The following is a 19,338-nucleotide window of genomic DNA, read 5'->3' on the forward strand; positions in this document are numbered from 1 at the left end:
AAATTTGAGGCTTCAAAAATTTTGGGGATTGTTACGGAGTGACTGTTACGGAGTGACGCATCAAACAGTCTCTCATTCCACTCGAATTTTTCATCATTTTTCATCCTGTTCCTAGCTCTAAATAGTAGAATTCTTTTCAAAATTAGATAGATAACACTTAAACAAGGTAGACACACAAATTTATTGATGTGAAATAAATCAAATCTGGTACAATTCATTAGTCTTGATCACAATTATGAATAAAAATACGATCATGTGATAAAAAATCAACCCTGTAGCTTACAACTCTGTAAATTTCCCTTAAAATACAGCACATTTAAATCACTGTTTGAAAAATATAAACAACTGCAAAAAATCAGTCTCATTGGTTTAACTTTCTACAAATATTACTCGGTTAAGAATCTGTTACAGAGTGACATATCATAATGAAATATTTAAAAATCTGGGCTTATTTGTTTAAAGTTATAAACAAATAAACTGTACAATGTACACAGATTAACGAAAATTCAAACCTTTACACCCCACTTATAAGCAAGTTCAGGTACTTCAAACTCTATTCTTCTCCCTGTTCCCGGCAAAAGGTTCGGCATACCAATAGCTCCTTTCACGTCACTAAGTTCGTTATCATGGACGTCCTCTTTGTCAGGCCATTTCCAGATTGATCCAGGTTTTCCAGCTGATACAAGGCACTTAACGGTAAGGTTACTGCTGTCTGGCTTGCCAATAACTTTTCCTGGGTAAAGTTCACCCTCCCAGTTAACAATCACGAATTGATCAATGTTGTAAGTTTCACAGCTGTTAGAAGATGATGGTGTTTCCTCCTCTCCAATAACTGTTGTTGAAGTCGTCTGAGCAGATGATTCATCGGCATACTCTCTCTTCTTTATCAAAGATCCATCAACTGACGTGTCCCTAAAGGTAAGGATGCAGCTGTTATCTTTGAAAGAACGGACAATGTGGTGCACTTTCAAGGTTCCTGGAACTGGTCTTGCTTTCCTTCTGCACTCCTCTTCCATACCTGAGGCTAGATCTCCAACATACACGACATTGGTGTCAGCTGACAAGCTAGGAATTATGCAATCTGGCATCATTATTACAAACCAGATCAATAACAACTGTAAATCTTGAAATGTCAATAAAAAAATTCGTTACGGAGTGACAATGTCCCTTGAATTTGTCACTCCGTAACACAGCGTTACGGAGTGACCAAAGTTTGGCTCATCATATCTCCTCTTAAATTATAATGTTATCAATCGAAAATGTTGGAAAATCTTAGTGTAAGGTCACTGAGATACTTCAGAAAATATGGAATGCAATAGGCGTGTAGTTAAGAGAATAGATAACTTTTTGACACTTTTTTGTTACGGAGGGACAAAATTTTTTAAACCACATTTTCCCCATGTTAGCTCTTTCTCCTTGATTGGGCTTTATATCAGTCTGTAAAAATGAAATCTCATATACTAACACACAAAATTTGGGTTTAGTTCAAGCAAAGGCCTAATCTAGAGACGTTATGAAGTAGAGCACACTTTTGAGGATTGTTTTAGTGTCGATGATAGAATGAGCTATTTTTGCATGATAGAGTAGATTGATGTCTCCAATATTGCAGATTTTCAAAGTATAAAGTTCAAACATTCTAAAATTTCCAAAATTGGATTGATAAAAGCATTTCTGAAATTTCCTCCAAGTGGAACCAGTTTTGAAATATGCCCTGATGCAGATGTCAACATTCTCTGAGACCAAACCAGGTCAGCACAACTGCGACCCTGCTTGTATGCCGCCTGCCAAGGTCCAGTGTACATATCAACGTGGTAATTGATTCTGTTCAAGGCTACGAGGGATAGGACTTTTCGAGTTCCATTTAGCAATGTGAGGGGCCGGATAGACTTAACCGGACCTCGGGGTTTTCCTGGCTTCTGAAGGGGTGTCAGGATACCTTCTCCAATAGCTGGGATGTATGTGTTGGTCTCAAAGGAGAGATTGTAGATCCTAGCCAACTCATATTGGAGGGGATATCCAGCAGCTTTCATTAGCTCATTAGGTATACCGTCAGGGCCACACGCTCTACCAGATTTCAGCTTCATAACAGCACGGCCAACTTCTTCAGGTGTTATGGGACAGAGGAGGCTTCCAGGAGGGTCTATGAATGCTGGGAGGTGGGGTTCATCTTTGTCATTGAACTCATTATTAAAGTATTCTTTAATAGCTTCTGCTTTTAATGAGTCAGATCCTAAGGTGTTGCCGTCTGCATCGTGGACAGTCACTCCATCTTTCTTGGGGTCTGCCCTTGGGAACACATCTAGCCTTCCAGGTGGTAATATACTTCGCTCTGTGTTGGAACGCAGTATTGCACGCAAACAGACCATTATCAACAATAAAGTCCAGTAGAAACTCACTTTATACTAGTTGTAAATTCTAGTTGTAAATTCGGAACTTAGTGCGGTGTGAGATCACGTGGTTAAAGTATAACAACTTTGCCGCGCGCAATTAGTGCGAGATTTTGACGAGTTTAGTATAAATCTCACCCCAATATTGCGAGTCTGGCTGCGAGATTTCGGCACCCTCTTTCAGCACTACATATTCGGTCGCGCGCTTGCATTTCCATTGCTTTTCAGCGTGTTTATTCTTCTTTACCATGCAGCGGCCCGGCCCCATAATACTATTCCTCAACTTGCTGGCCTTTTCGTCTTTATCATCAAGCCGACTTTTCATGGTCATTGAACTTTTGGTATTGATTGTTTTGAATTATCACTGGTTGTGTTACTCTGACGGCTTACTTTTCTGTACTGTCTAAGTCTTAAAGGATACTAGTTGTTGTCGATATTAATCGGTTTATAAGATCAAGATTCACAGTGGTTACTATATAATAGTTACCATGGTTACCATTAAAGGAGGTCCGGTAATGGTCGAAATCTCAAGGTGCTATTCCTGGCTACAGTCGACTCCATCTTTCTCAGAATATACTTGACACTGCCATAGGCACAGTGGATATTTCTTCATTAAAAGTTTGAAAAAGGGTCTCTTCAACTGTAGACCTGACTTATTAATCCTAGCAGGTAATTAACTCTGGATCCTCATCACATTGATTCCATTCTAAATTCTAGCCATAAACAAAACAAATATTACCAGATTATAACTCCGTTTACCATAATTTGATATGTTCCAGTATGAACGAGGCCTTCCCCGGACAAATCCTTAAATGCCAGTCTTCTCTAGCTGAAGTACGAACTGTATAATTTATCAGATAAAGTATATTACAAGGTGCTCTGATGATAATTTTAGTAAAATAATTAATAATTGCCAAAAAAATGGCCGTCGACGAGATTCGAACCCAGAATTAGCTGCTTAACGGCCGTGCCCTAAACTGGGGCGCTACGTGAGGCTTATCAGATTTACAATATGTAACATTATATACTTTATAAAAATACACACGTAAATTTTTCGTTATGTATGGATCCAAATTACAGCGGCATACTTACAATTCTGAGAAATAAACATCAAGCGACATACTTACAATTTCGCTTGAAAGGGAAATCTTTTTAAATACAAAGTAATTTGTGGGGCAAGAAATTTTGCAGGCTGGGGGGGGGGGGGGGGGGGGGGGAAATCGCACTTTTAGTCTCAAAATCCAATCTCATCGCACTTTTTTTAGAATCTTGATAGGGGTTCGGTTCCTTGCTGAGCATTTTCGGAATTTGACAAACTTTTCTGATAGAAATTTGTGTTTCACTGAAAATTGTTGCAGGTATTATGGCAGGACGCAAAGTGTTCGATTTCATCAAAATCACTGGCCAGCTCCCCAAGGCAGTCCGTGCTGATTTCGGTGGTTTACGTTCAAAGTTTGAATCTTCTCATGCATCAGTGACTGCTTTGCCAAGTGCTCTGGTGGATATTGACTGGAGTTACTATTCCTCTCGAGTTGCTGATCCTGCTCTAGTTGAAGATTTTAAAGCTAAATATGCTGCTGTGACCATCCCTAAGCCAGAGGATACACAGTCCGCTGGTATTGGAGCTGCTGAAGCCAACTTCAAGAAGGAAATGGCTGAATATTTGGCAGGAGCTGAGACACGCATTGCTAAGTTCGAGGCAAGTCTTGCTGGTCTTCACGCAGAGAAACCATTAGAAGACATGACAGTTTCGGAGTATCTGGCAGACAAACCTGAGCTTAGAGCAAGGATTGAAGCCGATATTGAATCTAGGGCTTTGTAGAGTACCTGTTAATTCATGGAACTAAGTAAAAAAAACTGATATACAAATATTAATGATTTGAGAAAGGTTTATACAGTTCATGACTCCTAATTTATTCAAGTTTTTGAAGTTACAAATTGTTCTAATTTCTATAAAGGTTCGATCTGTTGTTGTTATTGTAAAAGAATAAATCCATTGTTTTGGTTTATGAATTGATGATGAGATCTAGCCATATAAAGTTTCCCATGTCTTATCATAAAATTTAAATCTGATATCCTTACCAAATATTTATTTTTTTGATACATTATTCACTATACCAACTAGCTAAGAACTGGTTGCTAATGTCCCAAATCTAAGTATGATCATTCTACAAAACCAAATACAAGCCATTATACAATTCCCATGACAAGAGATATTGCTAGGTATGGTAGTGGCAATGGGTGAATTGTACTCCGACGATAGTCTTGACTTTGGGGTGGATAGTTCAGAAGATACAGAGGATGCTAGTGAAACAGGTAAATATGTTCAAGATCGATTGATAGTCAACTGTTACTAACGAATCAATCGTTGTAATCAGTGCCTATTATATGAAGCTCTTGATCTTGTCCTCATTTCAATCATTTTGCAAATGCATAATAAATATATATATATCATTAGGATATCAATCACAAAAGAATGAATAATTTGCCAACATTATTTTGTAGATCAAATCAAGACAGAAGACAGTGCTAACATAGAGACAGAGCGGTGTAACGCAGTTCACGAGAAGGTTCATAATTTGAGGGACCTACTGAGACAGCTGCAAAGTGGAACTCTGCCGGGATACCTATCAAAGTAATTATACCTCAGCAGTTAATTAATACAGTTAATTAATACATATTATATCAAGCTATTAGGATTTGTGTGCATGCAATATGGTTACAATTCAATTTATTAGTATGCATTATACCGGACTGACTTGTTTTTCACCCTGGAGATTTTGTGTCCTTAAAATTTTAATAAATTTACCGGGATATATGGTACATTACTGCCAAATTGGGCGATTTTTCGTTTAAAAACGTAAATGTTTATAATTTAAATCCCTCGCAGGCTGGCTAAAATAGAGCAACTCTATGAGGAACGAATGCACCGATGTCAAGTTGAAAAAGAGTTGGATCTTCAAATGGTATGTTTGTGAAGAGGAAAAATTTGTTTGAATAGTTTAAAGATAGACCATGATTTATTTTCAATTTTTTTTTCTACTTCTAGTACACTGTACAGTAAATCATCATGTCATCTCGGAATTAATTATATTATATACTTATTACTCACATAATTGCAGGCAGAAGACAAGTTCATCGCTGAGAATCAGCGATTGAGGGAAGAATATGAGGCAAAGAAATTGAACCTGAAAGACAATCTGTTAGCAAGTATTTTAGCAATAATTATAAATAAATAAAATTAATAAATAAAATTATAAATAAATTCCGATATTTGTTAAGCATTTAAGTCATTCAAGCGAGACTTAGTATGGATATCTCTAATTATGTACATGTATTTGTTCCGTATGCAACTTAATGAGATAATCATAAGTGGCTGATTAATTAATTAATTAATTTCCAGGCTTGGAAGAAAAGAAGAAACAGATAGAGACAGAACACAGTGTGGTAGAGCTGACTGGAGCTCCTTTAGATAGTTTAGATAACAGACCATCTTTTACAAGGAAACTGAGACGCCGACAAAATGATCCCGTAAGTTGGGAATATTTTGTGATTTTGTCACTTTTGTCACGTTGTGACTCTCGCCCATAGATTTTTTGAGACTTGTCAAGTTTCATTTTAATTAATTAATTAATTTCAAAAGTCACTTACCCACATGGTCACCTTTTTAGGTCTCCTTGTAGATAAAATACATTAATAAATTTATCTATTTATTAGTAAATAAAGTTTAATCTCACAGGAAAAAGAAGATAACAAGCAGAACAAGCCCCCGTCCCCCGTTATCTCGTACTCTTTAACCGAGCAGGAAATAGAGGAGGACCTCCTACAGGTTACTACGATCTAGCATGTTTTAAAAGAGCTCGTTTCTTCTGGAATAGATATTAGTTTTGTTTGTGCGGTTGTTTTAACAAATTGTGCTTAGTGTGTTAAAGCGTATTGTGTACTTGCCATGCGGGAATATTGTGTGTGCAATATTTAACACACTTTACAGTTGCATGTACAATGTACATAGTTAATTAAACAGTTAATTGCACAGTTAATTACACAGTTGATTACATAGTTAACTTTGTCAAATTGTTGTACGATATACAACAATTGGACAACTGTTAAATGTTGATATCATACCATTCGATGCAACTCGTTCGTTTACGCAACTATTTGTAACTTATTATGATAAAAATCATTAAAAATACTTTGTACAGGTGCTGCCGCCCCACAAAGCAGATAAGATCCGAGAGAAAAGAGCAATACAGACCAGCTTTAGTGAGGACACCGAGAGAGACAGGACTGTTAATGACATTAAGGTACGTGGTGTGACGTCACAACAGCGGTGTGACGTCACAGCAGAAAGTAGAGCTAAAATTTCATTACATTCCAGGTTGACGTCACAACAGTATAAACGCAGCGATGTGTTAATCCCAATACTGAATACACACATTACTGGGTGTCTAATTTTTAACGTATATATTTTTTAACGTATAATTTTTAACGCTTACACGTCACAACAGAAATTCGAAGTGAAAATTTAGCGATTCCTTCATGCTACAGTGACTAAAAATATCACTGTACTATTGACACATTTCGGCACCATTACATGGTTTAACCGCCGTGTTTTGGTTTAGCCGAAATAGATTTTACTAGTGTTTTCCATTTTACTAGTGTTTTCTCACTCCGGCTGCAGTCTGATAGTGTTGAGTTTCATTAATAATCCCCTAACAGTCATAAATCATGTTGTTGCCTTATTGTAGATACTTCGGTCTTGTGTAATTGTAATACATTGTTGTAGCAGAAAATTCTAGATACGATAAACAGATAAAGATACGAAAGAGATACGAAAATTTGATTGAATTTGGAAGTAACATTTAACAATTACAGATTGAGGACGGAAGATTGTATTACGACAAGAAATGGTACGGGAGGTACCAGAACGTGTTTGTGGAATGTAGAGAATTTGGCAAAATACCAGCAGTCATCCAGTCCATTTGTATGAGGTAACATTTTGGTTTGATTTGCTGTTTTAACTGTGTGAATTTCTCATAGAAATAAACGTCTTGGTCGTTTAAATCGTTGAATCGTAGTTGTATCTTCGCTTGTTCTGTTACATATTTTGTAGATTTCCTCTGTTCAGTTGTACAAAATTGTTTGCTTTATTTCAGTGACATAGTAGTAAAGAAAGTTACAGATCTATCAAAAATAAAGATCACAATACCACAACTGCAGAAAGGAAAGTTCACACTCAAAAGGAGATGTTGATAGCGATGTGAAGTTGTTAAGTCAACTAAGTCAGTAATTTGAGTCACGTGGGTTATTGAGAGGCTAACTCAGGCTAAGTAAGACCAAAGTGGCACTTTGAAAGTTGTAGTCCCAAGTCCAAGGGTAAGAGCCGGCAGAAATCAGAATGGACTACAGATTACTTATTACCAAACTCTGATGGACAAACATTGTCATTGACCTTCTTATTTAAAGTTCAGGCCCTGTTACCTGAATGAATGTATGAAATGCTGAGTACGAAGTTATTTATATTATATAACTTAACTGGTAATATTCTAAATGTAACGAATAATTACGTTACCCCGGTTACACAACATCACTGATCATAATATCAGAATCCTGGATGAAATATGTTTTTATTGAGCTATGACTTTTATGCTGTATAATTTTATTATTATTTTGAAAGTTCATTATACGTCTGATCTCTTTCACTTCCCAAACATGGGAATGAAAGTATTTAATATTTATCTATAATTTTTATTGTGAATTTACAATATTTTAATACCATTTTCTTTTATTCGTGTGACTTTGTGTAGTTCAAGATTGTACGACCCTCAATCCTCATACTGCCAATATTTCCACCTTATTTCAAACACTTCTCCTTGTCATGAACTAAATCTACAAATTTACCGCGGTGCCATTTCTAAACCTGACTTATCGGTTATATTACTTAGTTACTAATTACTTATTACTAATTAAATTACTAATTACTAACTTCTAATTTATTAAATAATAATATTACTGATTTACTAATAAAGCAACTAAAAACTAGGTCCCCAGAGAAATGAGTGCCACCCTTCTCAGAAAATGCTCTTCAGTGTTGGGATCGAATCAGAATAACATGCTCAAAATGACACGATCTGCTTCAACTTGCGTTAGTTAATTATTATTAATTAGTTAATTACTATTAATTAGATAATTACTATTAATTAATATTCCTTGGCAACATTTGATAGAACCAAGTAGCTGCTCTAGGTCCTCATTCGGAGTGTCGGGGATACGGTATCCACACATTGCATCGTCCAGTTTTTCATGAAACATTATAAGCAGCTGTTTTGAGACCAACTCCTACCTGACCCTATTGGACAGGCTAACATAACACCCCTCCAGAAGCCTAAAAAGCCTGTCGGACCCTTGAATCTTGATGAACCTACGACCCCTCACCCTGTTAAACGCAGTTAGAAAGATCTTGTCTCTCTGATCTTGCTATAATGTGCTTATACAGGTCATGTGCAGATATTGTATGGTGTCAACGCATGTTACTATCTGTAGTCCATCTAGGAAGAAGTGAGAGTACCATCGCATGAGCATAAACATGCCAAGCGCTATTGACACTATTCGACGCTCATCTATACTCGAACTGTTAAACGTGGATGTAATGATGACGAAATTTGATTAGTAAGACTCGTCTTGTCTAACACAGTTATTAGAGTGAACGTTAACAGGACGCTATCAGCTCAGGTAATGAGTCTGTTGGGCGCTTTTCAGGGTGACTGCCTATCTTGGTGCACGTATCTGTTTACACTTGTACTTGCAGGTGCACTCAGTCGTTAAAATCACTGAGTAGGATAAATTACGAGTTTCTATACTGCAAATTAGGCTTATTGAAGGAAACTAAAGTACCATGAAATATTACCACAAGTTTATGACAGGGACTAAAAGAGAAGCTAGAAGAGCTGATCCCCAAAAAGCAGTCCCAGATAAAAGAGTTCAGGAAGGTATCTGGAAACAAGGTGGTAGGGGAGGTGACAGTGGATATGATGTACGGTGGTATGCGCGGAATTAAAGGTATGTTATACATGTTGTACATGTTATCTATGTTATGCAATATGCATACTTTAAAGGTATGTTATACGTCATGTTATAAAGGTATGTTATACATGTTATACATTTATTGAGGTATGATCCCGAGCCTCAAAGCTATGAAAAATGACAAGGCTGCAGGCCAAACGCCCAGCAGTGAAGAAGCAGAGAAAAAGATAAAGAAGCCCTCAGAAAAAGGTACTGTTAAAATAAAAAAACCTATACTAAAGATTAAAGATGTTTCTAAAGATGTTTCTAAAGATGTTTCTAAAGATGTTTCTAAAGATTTTTCTAAAGATTTTTCTAAAGATTCTAAAGCCCCCCTAAAGAAAAGTGCCATTAACCCAAAAACAGTCCCCAAGTTTAACCTCAAAGGGCTGTGTTGTCGGTGTAAAAGTGATAACATGGCCTATGAGTCCATTTCTTGTCAGATATGTAAAGACTTTTTCCACGCATGTTGTAAGGATAAGGCTGGCACACTTATGCCCACGTCTATTTGTTCACGGACTTTCCTGACGAATATTTTGCCAGTAATTCACAAACACGGTAATACATATTCTCAAAGATATGGTGACTTTGGCTGGACATGTCCTAACTGTAAGAAAGCTCTCCTTGCAAAAACTGCTGTTAAAACTGCGGACTCAACTTGCAATACAAGCATGGACAGCACCAAGAGTGTGGCTAGCACCAAGAGTGTGGCTAGCACTGAAAGTGTGGCTAGCACTGAAAGTGGGACTACTACCACTACTGATACAACTTCAAGCAATGGAGATGAGAAGGCATTGATTGAAACTTTGAGCAATTTTAAAGTAAGTTTACTGTCAAGTGTAGAAGAACTTATTTCCATCAAACTTAAATCACACATAGATTCTTTGCTCACAGAAGTACCAAATCTTACACGAAGATCCAGCACCCCTAGTAGTGCATCATCTATCCCTAGTAGTGCATCAGCCCTAGCCCTGCAAACACATAGTTCTTTAATTGCTTCCCCAATGAAGACTACCAGTTCACTTTCATCTTCAAAGAGCTACAGTGCTGCGTTGTCTCCTGAATCGGCTATAGATAGCTCCACTAGTACTGCTACTGAGAACTACATAGAACTAACCAAGAAGGAAACTCCTATGCAAAAACTTCCCTCTGGCATTATCCATAATAATTCTCCTGATAATCATGTTATCGTCCTCAATGTAGAAGCTAGTAATACTAATCTTGAGGAAGCAGGGAAGCTAGCTAGTAAAGCCCTTGGTACAATACCCATGATCTTCTTGACCCCTAAACCAAAGACAGGCAAAATTGTTATCTCCTTCCCTTCAGAAAAAGATAGAGAGGATGGGAAAATAGCCCTCGCAAACTCATCAGCTGTAACTTCGTCCAAAATCACTGTTAATGATGCAAAGAAAATGTTCCCGAAAGTCACAGTTACGAATATCCCAAACAACTTAATCTCCCACATTGTCTCTGAAAATCTATCAGTTCCTGAATTTCGAGAAAAGGTTAAAACCTTTATGGAATTGAAGCTTCTGGAAAAGAATCTATATGTTAAAGATTTGGTGACTAAGCATGATAGAACATTTAAAGTTGTGTATGTCAATTATGGAAGAGACTACACTACTGTTGGGATTAAAGTGTCTCCTGACATAAGGCATTTCCTGTTAAACAATCAGTCCATTTACATAGGAAATTCCAGATGTAAAGTAGTTGATAGATTTGATCTTAAGCAGTGCTTCCGATGTCAGAAACTGGGACACATTTCATCTCAGTGCAACGAAACTGATGTTATTTGCATGTATTGTAGTGCATCACACATAACACGGGCTTGTCCCTACAAAGAGGTCAGAAGAAGTCACAGATGCACCAACTGCTCACACTCCACCTATGAATCATACAGAGAATCTTGTAACACCCATCACTCTGGTGCTGAAAACTGTCCCATAATAATGCTGGAGAAAGAGAGTCTTAGACAAAGAACAGAGTACTCAAAAAACATGTGAAGACTACGCTTCTCAACCTAAATGTCGGACTGTTTAACACGAGGTCACTATGTAATAAAACTGCACAAGTATTTGAGCAACTGTCTGACTCCAATATCAATGCCTGTTTCCTGACAGAAACTTGGCTACGTAAGGGAGATACGTCAAAAATAGCGGAAATTAAAGACCTAGGCTATAATATTGTTCACCAATCTAGAGCTGGTAGAGGAGGTGGTGTCGCTATTGCCTAAGAAAGATCTTAGCTTCAATAAACGCCCTACAAAGACCCATAAATCCTTTGAACATGTTGAGAGTGTGCTGAAGTCAAGTTCCAATGACCTTCTTCGTTTCTGCTGTGTCTATCGATCTTGTACGGCTAAAATGTCCAAAATGACAGACTTTTTACGGGAATTTGATGAATATCTTGACAGTCTAACTCACCTTCCAGGTAGACTGATCATTGCTGGAGACTTCAATATCCATGTCGAAGACCTCACTGATCCTGATACGATAAATTTTATCCATCTCATATCAAACTATGGCCTCATCCAGCATATTTCCAGTTCAACACACATTGGGGGTGGAATCTTAGACCTTGTTCTTACTAGAAGCAATGCGTGTGATATGTTGAACATAAAAAATATAGATGTAGCTAAAACAGTAACAACATCAGATCACTACTTCGTAAATTTCTCTATTGCCTTTCCTCACCACAAAGGAAGCAACAAAGAAGATATGGTGGGCAGAAAGATATCAGATATAGACATAAATCTTTTTAAGGAGGATCTGTTGCTATCTGACATAAATGACCCCAACAAGTTTATTGACTGCAACTCTGCCACGGAACTCTATAACAAAGAACTTCGCAGAATTCTTGATAAACATGCTCCCCTTATCTGTTTTAGCATTAATCCTGATCAAAGCAAGTGGGTGGACACAAAATGTCAAACTGCCAGAAGGAAACGAAGAAAAGCTGAACGTGACAACAGGAGACTTAAAACTGCAGATTCAAAATTAGACTATAAAAAAGCTGTTAAGCATGCCGAGGCAGTTATAAACACCACTAGACAGCTATACTATGAAAATCGTCTGCAAAGCTGTGAGGACAATAAAAAAGATACCTACAAAATAGTCAATCAGCTGATGGATCGGGACATATCTAAAAACTTGAAGCCTAATAACAAACCTGCTGAAACTCTATGTGAGGAGATGGAAGAGTTTTTCAATGATAAAGTGGAAAAGATCTACTCTGCATCTGCCATTAACAATGATACTGCAGCTGACATTCTTCTTGACCACTCTGAACCATTTCAAGGTGAAGCCTGGAGCCAATTTGAAACCATAAGCGACAATGATCTCAAAAAGATTCTTTCTGACATTAACAAAAAAGAATGTGAAGAGGATCCCATCCCTCTAAAACTTCTAATGCAGTGTTTTAATGAAGTTAAACCAATTGTGTCATTTATTATCAATGACTCACTTGTCACTGGAAAATTTCCGTCAGTCCTAAAGAGTGCTCTTGTCAGACCAGCCATCAAAGATGATAAAGGAGATGTCAATAGCTTCAACAACTATAGACCGATTAGTAACTTACCTTTCCTCTCGAAACTCATTGAAAAGAGCGTCCAGAAACAGATGACCAAACATCTTGACTATCACAATCTTCATGCTGAGCATCAAAGTGGTTATAGGTCAAATCATAGCTGCGAAACTGCGACCCTTACCATCTACAATGATCTTCTTTGTATCAGTGACATGAAAAGTAAGGTTATCCTCCTCCTTTTGGACCTCAGTGCTGCTTTTGATACTGTAAATCATCACTTGCTCCTAAAAAAACTAAAAAAGGACTTTGGTTTTGAAGGTACTGTTCTCGAATGGTTTACATCATACCTTAATAACAGATCCTTCACAGTAACTATTGATAAATCAAGATCAAAGAGATGCTTCCTTAGAATTGGAGTCCCGCAAGGTTCAATTCTAGGTCCAATTCTGTTTATACTTTACACAAAGGAGCTCAATCAGATCGCAAAGAGACATGGATTTAACATCCACATGTACGCAGATGACACTCAACTGTACATTGAGTTTAACCCACTATTTCGAGATCTCTCAACAATCGAAGAGAGAATAACAAATTGTTTTGAAGATATTAAGACCTGGATGACCCAAAATAAACTCAAACTGAACCAAAACAAAACAGAAGCTCTTGTAGTACAGACCAAGAACAGTTACTCTTCATGTCCAGTCGATTCAATACAACTTGACAATGCAGCTGACCCTGTGGATGCATCCCGCACAGTGAAAAGTTTAGGTGTCCTATTTGATCAATTCCTAACATTTGAAGACCAAATAAATTCAATTATCAGTTGCTGCAACATCCATCTGAGAAACCTTCGAGTTATAGGCTCAAAGCTTAACTATGATCTAAAAAGACAGCTCATTCACTGCTTGATCTTTTCAAAACTAGACTACTGCAATGGACTCTTATACGGTTTACCTGATCTTCTAATAAAGAAACTCCAGAAGGTACAAAATTCCTGTGTTCGATTCTTGTTTGGTTGGAAAGCTATCAAAAAATGGGACAGTGTCACTCCATTCCTGAAAAAAGCCCATTTTCTTCCGATACGACAACGAATAGAGTATAAGATTGCTCTAACCGTGTTCAAATGCGTTAACAACATAGCGCCGGAGTATATCATCAAATGTATTGACATCAAAAGTCAACCTGTACGTGTACTAAGAACTGAAGAAGACTATTTCCTCCTAAATGTTCCTCCTATTTCAAACTATAGTAAAACTGAGAGAAGTTTCAGCTACTGCGGACCCTCTGTTTGGAATAAGCTTCCTTATCAATTGAGAACACTAACCGATATCGTCTTATTTAAAAAGAAACTAAAAACTCATCTCTTTGAAAACGTATTTGTATAAGTATCATGTATTACCTTTCTCATAAAATGCATACTTCATAAAAATAAGTTCTTATGTACATGTTACTCATGAGTCGCTTTAGATGGTTTGAACTGAATCTTTGGGTTTTGAGTTCTTTATGGCTATAAAGCGATGTATAAATTCCTACTTATTATTATTATTATCATGTTATTATACATACATTAAAGGAATGTTAAATATAGGAATAACTGATCTGTATGTGATAAAATGAGAGTTCACTGCTGCTCTGTTCAGGAGAGAATTTTTTTTTCAGGTACGCTTTTCACCAGGTCATAAATGAAATGAAATAAAGTAACCTGTAATCTGCATCCTTCACCAAGCTGACCTATCAAATGCAATATTTCTTATAGTATGGTAATATTATGGCACGCATCGGGTCCCTTATGATAAAAACTACCACAAAAAGTCTCCTATCTAATTCCCTTTGTAGCGTCTGTAGAGCTTCCTCCTTCTGCGCACAAGGTTCAGGGTTCGAGTCCCACATTCTTACTCCCACTATCAATTACATACAATAAAATACTCTTTTCCTTTGAATCTGGTTGAGGAAGGGGAGAAGAGAAAATGCTTTAATTTGGGTACGTGATATAGAATTTGCAATTACAATCTCAATACTCCTCAAATCTCCCTACAATATTCAGAATCCCCAAAACAATAAACTAAACTGCCCTCTCTCAGTCTCCATGGCCTAATCCTAAAGTCGTAAGTGTCCCCAGATAGTCGAAACAATCCCAAACTCACTGTTTGCAATCTCTAAACATTCCCAAACTAGACTCCCGATAACCAAAACAGTGGTGTTAAAAGTAATCATCTACACTACCATACTGCACTTAATATCGTACGCTAAAAATCTGCCCTAAAATGTTAAAATACTGAACAAATACTGACCTACATAAAAACGTAAAATATAGAATATCCAACATTAATCAAGATCAGAATATAAACATTTTCGAGTCTATTGCCATGAGGGCCACGTGCAGGCGTGACGTCACGTGATCTGATACTGGGAGTAGTGCACGTGGTGGAGCGGGAGAGGAGCTGTTTGATGATTTGGAAAGCGTTGATTCCTCGGAACAGCAGAGAGATTATAATGGGCACTGAAAATTAGAAGATAAGGAAAATGTTTCGGTTGATGTGATTCTTATTGGTCAGTAATTGATTGATTTTTGAAAACATGATTTATTTATTGACAGTCCCTAATCATCATCGAAGATTCAAAGAGTTTTAAGGGTATGCAGGAAATAATAATAATAATAAATTGAAATTTAATAACACCGCTTTTAAGATTAAACTTATACTCAGCAGTGTTTGAACTAGTCATCCCAGAAAATATCATGAATACTGAGCTTAAAGATAACATATGCTTGAAAATATATCGTCAATACTAAAGCCCGAAAATGGTACTTAAATATATTATGTTATGTAAAGATCGAATTCCAAATATGACCACAGTAGTTATCGATAAAGTTTTTCAAGTTCATCTGGAGACAGTTTGAAAAGGTAAGTTTTTATAAAAGCTTTAAAAGATTCCAAAGATTGAGCTGAGGTGATGGTAACAGGCAGACGATTGTAGATCTTTGGAGCCACTACAGAGAAGCTACGCTCACCAAACTTTGAATTACAAGAAGGAACAATAAGCTTCAATGAGTGACCATGATGAGCAAACTTGAACATGTCCTGCAGATAAGTTGGTGCCAATCCTAACAGTGACTTGTGAGATAGTAACAAGATTTTGAAGACAATCCTTTTCTTAACATCTAACCAGTGAAGCTTTATCAGGTCATCATCAAGATGGTCATGTTTATATTTACCAGTGACAGCTTTTGCAGCAGCATTCTGAAGTAACTGGAGCTGATGCAGCGGTAAAAACTTGGTGACGTCACCCAAAGAACCTGTCTGAAGGAACTAAATGTCACTCTTCCAATGTGGATCACCCACTTCGTACTGAGTAACTTCTCTAGCTTGGAAGGAGTTAAGTTTACTGAAGAGTTTAACTCCTAATAGTTCCAGCTGACCTGTCCCATCCTCCGGTACCTCTATTCTCAACGTGTCTATAGAAATTAAGTTGCTCTGTTAGTTGAATATAATTATATTGATGTGTAATATCCGGATAGGAACATTATTTATGAGTCGCATTGTTGTGATGTTTCTGATGAACATTTCTGATACATAGAGTTTATAAATATTCTAATTGAAAATACTAAGCGTTTTTGTGGACATAAACAACACTACAAAAAAGACTATAAAATTCACGAAACATACCACAGAAATGAACGAGGGCGTTTATCTCGCGCCCAGCTGTAGCGACCACATCTTTACCGATAAGAGCTCGAAGACTATCTGTTCTAAGTCACATTTCTCTGTTATCACGTCCTGAGGTTTAAATGTACAATGTGTTAAGTATGCTGAAATATGTTAGTATATGTCATGAGAAATATGTTCAATGTGTTAGATATGCTGAAATATGTTAGAATATCAAATATGTCGGAAATCGAAATAAAAGACAAATTTTGTCACCTTAGAAAGATTTCAAATTAATTTTCAATGAAAATCAAAAACGTTATCAAAAACTTATGAACGATAAAATAATAATATTAATAATAATAAAATTTTCTGTAACTATTGGTAATATTGAAACATTTTCAATTTTAAAAGTAAAAAAAACAGTAATAAATTATAAGATAGAGACACTGTAAAGATCCTAAAATCGAAGATCACATCGAAAAAAACGGTAGAAATGGAACACTAATTTACTATGATACATAATTTATGTAATAAGTAATGTAGTTTCATTTTTATGTATAAAATATTACGAAGCTGTCTCATTGAACAGGCGTTTCCAAAATATCTGAGAAGTTTTGTTGTATCCCATCCTCTTGTAACTGCAATACTTGTAGCTCTGCAGCTGGAATTAGGTTACCATCACCTTGCACCTCTGGAAGATCTTGCATTGGATTGGGTCTTTGTCTTGTTTGTCATGATCTCTGCCGTGGAAGGGACATTTGTCTTTGATGGAGTCTTCACTTTTAGGAAATGTCTAAAACTTCGCACTTTAAGGGAGTACACAAAGAAGTTAGCCATTATATTCAGGTAAGTGAGATGATACATTACTCGAATGGAAGTGGTGCTGTATTTAACTCCCCAAGGTAATGTCACTAAATACACACTATACGGCACGAAAGATATAAGAAACACTCCGACAGTGAGCAGTACTGTGGTCACCCCCTCCCATCTCAGTGTTTCTACGTGTCGGGAGGCAGCTCTACTAACCACGATCAGGAGGAGAACTGATGTAACAATTAATGTCGTGTAGGAGAGGATATTTAACACAGCAATACTGATAAGAAAGTACCATGTATACCAGATTGGTACAGTGGGTGAGCCGAGATCATAAGCACAATGATAGTGTATGTAGCTAAAGTGGATTGTATCTCTGATGTAAAGCAAGTTCATGACTATTAATGGAGTGTACCAACCAAGCATTAAGAGCCACAAAACAGAACAGATGTTATGTCCTAACCGTGTAGACCAGGCCCTAGTTCTCAGAGGATACTTCACTGTTATCAGTTTCAGAGTGGTCATAGCACATGTCAGAAGCACTGTCACTACAACGCAAGCCAACATTTTCTTGCACATGACAGAGTAACTCTCCAAAAACCCAACGATCTGATATTATTGCCATAGTACTAGGGAACACTCTGAATACTGTTTGCATTAAGTCACAAACAGTCATGTGTTGCATCACTGTTAATACCAATTTATGGAGTTTGATGGCTTTGTATTTAATAGTCGCTATCAAAATGATACTGTCCCCTATGACCGACGACAGAATAACTATAAAGTTCCACAATATAAGAAGTGACCGCTCCCCATCATCTCTGATAGCATATAGCGTTTTGTTGTCCGTTTGCATATTCAACAGAATGTAGGCCTGGTCATTACAAGAATGTTTCGTTAACAGAATGTTATTTACCTGCTTTCATTAAAAATAAATTTCAACAAAGACAACTTTGAAAATTGTATTATTTAGCGTGTATTAAAACTAAGGATTCCTAAGACGTTGAAAAATTGGCTATGAAAAAATAAACAATCCTCACTCCGTCACCACTCTATCACATGTTACAATTCCAGTTCTGCTCTCCCACAAGCTGCTCAACAAACAATTTATAATTATCTCAAGCTCAAGTTGATAGACCGTGTGACTGTAGGGATCGACCGGATATTAAATCCGGATCCGACCTGATATTCGGATTCGATATCCGGATTCAATATCCGGTTCCGGTCCGGTTTCACAAAAGTTTGCCGGATTTTTGCCAGATATTTCTTCAAAATAATGTATTTCTCAAATCTTGAAATGCATATTTTTCGTCACGTTTTAACTCGAATCCTTAAAAAAGCAAAAATGTTTTGAGGTGCGGACTTCGGAAAACCGAAAGAATATTTTCGGCTAATAATGAACAGGGTAGCATGAAACGTGGAGAAAAGTGGTTTCCAGAAAAACTTTGAAAAACTTTTGACTTGGAACATATTGTGCAATAATGACTTAAGGATTAATATCACTAGCAGGAACCCGTATAATTTAACCCTAAACGGTGTATATAATATATAACCCTAAAGCATTTGACCCAGTTGTATATCTTTGACGGTTTTTGCGGAAAGTCGCGTTAAAGTTGATGCCGTGGTGTCAGTAAAATGGCACGGAAAACTATCGTCTCGCTTTATATATAGTAAGATAATTGATAATGACAAAAGCCCAATCCACGTATATCTGTTAATAGTGTATTCTGATCTATTAGTATTATGGGCAAAATTACAAAACATAATTAGGGTCAACCAGAACCACAAATAATTAAATTTTTTTGAATGTTGTATGGTTATATTATCTCATAAAAGAATAAGTGCACGATTCCCAGATGTCACTGGGAGAAATGACATCAAGAAAATTTGAGCCACTTCAGGAA

At 36.9% G+C, this 19,338-nt stretch overlaps 3 protein-coding genes across 4 annotated transcripts in view; all 3 read left to right on the top strand.

Annotated features, from left to right (window-relative positions):
- Positions 1-19,338, top strand: part of LOC134824705 (citrate synthase, mitochondrial-like) — a 102,943-nt gene that overhangs the window by 79,426 nt on the left and 4,179 nt on the right. Inside the window, exons 2-3 of one of the 2 annotated variants that reach the window (XM_063836680.1) lie at positions 8,429-8,532; positions 9,311-9,446. In XM_063836680.1, coding sequence (XP_063692750.1) covers positions 8,443-8,532; positions 9,311-9,446 — 226 coding nt within the window. In that variant the 5' untranslated portion in view covers positions 8,429-8,442. Of the gene's footprint in view, positions 1-8,428; positions 8,533-9,310; positions 9,447-19,338 lie in introns of those variants that run through there. The other variant, XM_063836681.1, reaches the window with a different exon arrangement.
- On the top strand, positions 3,740-4,351 carry LOC134825238 (ATP synthase subunit d, mitochondrial-like). Its single transcript, XM_063837387.1, has one exon. The coding sequence runs from the start codon at positions 3,751-3,753 to the stop codon at positions 4,207-4,209; it is 459 nt and encodes a 152-aa protein (XP_063693457.1). The 5' UTR covers positions 3,740-3,750; the 3' UTR covers positions 4,210-4,351.
- LOC134825237 (sin3 histone deacetylase corepressor complex component SDS3-like) lies at positions 4,602-8,160 on the top strand. The gene is made up of 9 exons (XM_063837385.1): positions 4,602-4,703; positions 4,893-5,022; positions 5,278-5,353; positions 5,510-5,597; positions 5,791-5,918; positions 6,127-6,216; positions 6,590-6,691; positions 7,263-7,378; positions 7,544-8,160. Exons 1-9 carry the CDS (start codon positions 4,613-4,615, stop codon positions 7,638-7,640), a joined length of 918 nt encoding a protein of 305 aa, XP_063693455.1. The 5' UTR covers positions 4,602-4,612; the 3' UTR covers positions 7,641-8,160.

The sequence above is a fragment of the Bolinopsis microptera genome, chromosome 13 (assembly GCF_026151205.1).
Source record: "Bolinopsis microptera isolate Bmic1 chromosome 13, MBARI_Bmic_1.0, whole genome shotgun sequence".
Classification (NCBI taxonomy): domain Eukaryota; kingdom Metazoa; phylum Ctenophora; class Tentaculata; order Lobata; family Bolinopsidae; genus Bolinopsis; species Bolinopsis microptera.

What these genes read in the sequence shown, in the direction of transcription:
- LOC134825237 (XM_063837385.1), top strand. Translation starts at nt 4,613, where the DNA reads ATGGTAGTGGCAATGGGTGAATTGTACTCCGACGATAGTCTTGACTTT. An exon ending in AGAGGATGCTAGTGAAACAG is followed by an intron (nt 4,704 to 4,892) that starts GTAAATATGTTC and finishes ATTATTTTGTAG; the next exon opens with ATCAAATCAAGACAGAAGAC. An exon ending in ATCCAGTCCATTTGTATGAG is followed by an intron (nt 7,379 to 7,543) that starts GTAACATTTTGG and finishes GCTTTATTTCAG; the next exon opens with TGACATAGTAGTAAAGAAAG.
- LOC134825238 (XM_063837387.1), top strand. Translation starts at nt 3,751, where the DNA reads ATGGCAGGACGCAAAGTGTTCGATTTCATCAAAATCACTGGCCAGCTC.